Source organism: Lacerta agilis, chromosome 10 (assembly GCF_009819535.1).
Source record: "Lacerta agilis isolate rLacAgi1 chromosome 10, rLacAgi1.pri, whole genome shotgun sequence".
Classification (NCBI taxonomy): domain Eukaryota; kingdom Metazoa; phylum Chordata; class Lepidosauria; order Squamata; family Lacertidae; genus Lacerta; species Lacerta agilis.
In genome coordinates, this window is record NC_046321.1 from 57506695 (window position 1) to 57510235 (window position 3541).

Genomic DNA, 3541 nt, shown 5'->3' on the forward strand with positions numbered 1-3541 from the left:
GAAGACTTCAGTACGTAACATTTATGGTCAGATATAATAGATGGATCTATTATTTTACGGATATTTAACCTTTCGTCCATCATGGAACCCAACATTTCTCTGATGAAAATAGGGATGTCCTATTCAATAATAATAATCTCCTTGGCTCAGGGGTCGCGTAACTCCAAACCCTCCCATAGTTCTCTGATGAAAATAGGGACGTCCTAAGGAAAAGCAGGACATTCCAGGATCAAATCAGAAACTGGGACAGTTTATGTAAGTCCGGGACTGTCCCTGTAAAATAGGGACACTTGGAGGGTCTGCACTGACCAGACCCAGACCTGCTGAGGTTCAGCAAGGTGGTGGTCTCATATAGTCTTTCTTTGGGCCTTAGCATGCTGCTCCCCCCCCCTTTTTTTGCAGCCTCTCGGAAGAAACAAATAAAAGCAAATAATGTTTTTTCCTTGAGCTCCAGGGCAACTGCATAATCATGAGTATATTTTATGGAGGGAAACTTAACAAGTATTGGATAACAGTTGTGGAATGAAATAAAAGATTCCTTTTTTGTGAAGGTTCTTAAAATTACTATCTGGTGCCCATCTCTGTATGTTGATACATAAATGGTGACCAGGAAACATTTGCTGTTTTGGTGAATGCAATCTGGGACTCCGATACCTTGCGTCCAGGACTAATTTTGCCCTGCCAGCTGCAAAACCCTTTCATTTTATAGCTTGCAACTCCAAGAAAAGAGCAGGTGACACAGCCCTGTACTCACCGCGCCATAAATCTGGTGGCAAAGCAGCGAAGAAAAGTGGGTGCTTAGATCAGGGATCCTTGTTATCTCAGTGCAGTAGCCTGGTTTTCCAGACATACTTCTCCCCCCCCCTTAGATTAATGTGTGAAATAGTGTAGACTCTGGGAATGGTTGGTTGCAAGACTCTCATTCATCTCCATAATACAGCACGGGAGTCATCAGATGTTCTGTATCCGTAAGGATACTGTAGCTCCATGGAATTTACATTACGGAGCACCGCAGCTGTACAATATTCTTCCCCCTTCTTTATTTACACTTCACTCTGACAGTCTTTACCTACGTCTGAAAGTTATCAGCACAGTCTATGGCAAGGAGCAACATTCCCCCTTTCAGGAATGGGGAAATCTTTTAACACGAGTGTTTCACCACCGGTTGGGATGCGCCAGGAAATCTTGCGATCTTCAGCTTTGGCTAAAAAGAAGGTATGTAACATTTATATGTTATCTCTTGAGAGGGGAAGGATCAAAGGGAAGAGCTACCTGCCTGCTTTGCAGGAAAACGAGCTCCTGTTACTGAGGCTGATTTTCCTCTGTGGCAGTTAAATGAAAAGCAATCTCTGAGCTACAAAAGCTTGCTTGAATTGGGGAACCAGAGCCCATGACGGACAAATTAGCAGCTGACATACCAAGGCGGAGCATGCAACTAGAGAGGTAAAGACAGGAGTGTCTGGAGTGATTGAGAGACAATTCTGGCAAGAGGCAGTCCTTCTCTCCTCTGTGTCAGAAACTGCTTTGACTACAACCAGGACAGCAATCTGACCAGAGAGCCTGTCCAACTGGTTTTGTGCTGTGCAATCTTCTTTGCATTCTGCGGAATAGGGAGAAAGAGACTGGTATCCTGAGTTTTGACCAGGTGAAGCAGGCAGAGATTTCCGAACATTCCTCTCTGTGAGAGCTGCCCTAGGATCCCAGCAACAACCCCTCCACTGGTTGTGGAGCTGCTGAACCCCAAAGAACACCATCCCAGTACCATCGTCTGCCAAAAGCATGCCTGCGAAGCATTCAGCATTTCATACTTGGGGTCCCGAGTGAAGGTGTTCTCACCATCGCCCAGCTTGCAAGGTGGAGGAGATTAACCAAAACTTCAAGGAAATACCATCTCAAGGTGGCATCACAGAGCATCAGTCAGCTGCACAGAGCATCATTCGGCAGCACCAAGTGCCACTTCCTTCCTCCATACCGGTTATAAGCACCTAGGAGATTTTACCTTCCATCGCCAGAAAGGTACCATGGCTGTGCTCAAGCTTTTCCTCATGGCTTTCAGCTTTGTCTTCTGGGCAGCGGGACTCACCATGATTACCCTCGGCATTTGGGCCAAGATTTCCCTGGGCACCTACTTGGTGCTCTCCACCAACGAATACCCAAACACCTCCTTCATTTTGTTGGCGACTGGCGCAGCTGTCATCGTGTGGGGCTTCCTGGGTTGCTTCAGCGCCGCCACCGAACACCGCTGCCTGCTGCGCACTTACGGGAGCTTTCAGCTGGCGGTGCTGGCCGCCAGCTTAGCGGCGGGGCTCTCCAGCTTGTTGTACCGCAAGGATATCGCCAAAGGCTTCCAGAACGGCCTCCGCGAAGCCATACGCTCCTACGCCGAGGACGAGGAGAAGGCCGAGGCTCTGGATTCCGTCCAGCGCACCCTGGACTGCTGCGGGGTGGAAAGTTACCGCGACTGGTTTTCCTCGCCGTGGTCTACGGAGCAACAGGCACCCAACGGCTCCGTGCCCGCGAGCTGCTGCAGGGCACGCAAAAGGTGCATGCACAGCCCTCTCCCTTTCGGCGCCCAGGGCATTTACCGTGACGGGTGTTTCAGCAAGGTCTACAACTTCGTCAGCGGCAACATGTTCTACATTGCCACGGCGGCCCTCGGGCTGGCACTCATGCAGGTGGTGGGCATCATCCTGGCTTGCCTGCTGGCTGCTCGGATCCCGTCCCACGCTCAGCCACCCGGAGGCACCATCCCACACTGAATATGGTGCGTAGCTCACTTGGACGCATCACTGAGACTCTGGAAGGTACCGTGGCCCCCTTCCCGTCCTCCAAACAATTCCATCACCACAAACCCTCCAACCACACTCTCTGCATGCACTGCCATGGCACTTCAATGATCTCCCCCCCCCCACACATTTATTTTATTAAATTTCCAGAAATCCCACATACAATTCCAATACATTAAAAAAACACCACAACTTCTATATTATCGACTTCCCATCCCATTGTCTGTGATGTTTTCCTTATCCCCCCTGCTTTGCTGCACCCTGTCTCCCCACTTTTTACATCATAATCATAACACAAGAGTCTCTAATTCTTTCTGTTGCTCATCATCCTAACCCTGCTAGCAGATTCTTCATATTTTCGTATTTCTTCAAATAATCCGAAAAGGGCTTCCATTCTTCAAAAAAGACAATCATCATTAAATTCTCTTATTTAAGCTGTTAGCATTGCTGGATCGACATGGTCCATAAATTTGCTTATCCACTCTTCTTTAGTGGGAACTTCTTCGTTTTCCCATTTCTGAGCATAAAGGATGCTGCTGTGGTTGCGTACATAAGCAAATTAACCATCTTTTTGGCACGGCACCTCATTATCTTTGCAATTGCTCCCCCCTGCAACCCCCTCCTAATTCTCCTTCTACCTACTAACAGTGACACTGTGCCAGAGAACCTGGCTAAATCTCCCCCTTTTTATCTCTCTCTTTTTCTGCAAGATGGACCAATTCCTAATTTTGTTCCTGAAATATTTCTCCACCCAC

The 3541-nt window shown here is 48.2% G+C and overlaps 1 protein-coding gene across 1 annotated transcript; it reads left to right on the top strand.

The window, feature by feature from the left end:
- Positions 1-1796: 1796 nt before the first annotated feature.
- LOC117054214 (tetraspanin-7-like) lies at positions 1797-2759 on the top strand. The gene has a single exon (XM_033162795.1). It carries the CDS (start codon positions 2022-2024, stop codon positions 2757-2759), a length of 738 nt encoding a protein of 245 aa, XP_033018686.1. The 5' UTR covers positions 1797-2021.
- Positions 2760-3541: the final 782 nt, after the last annotated feature.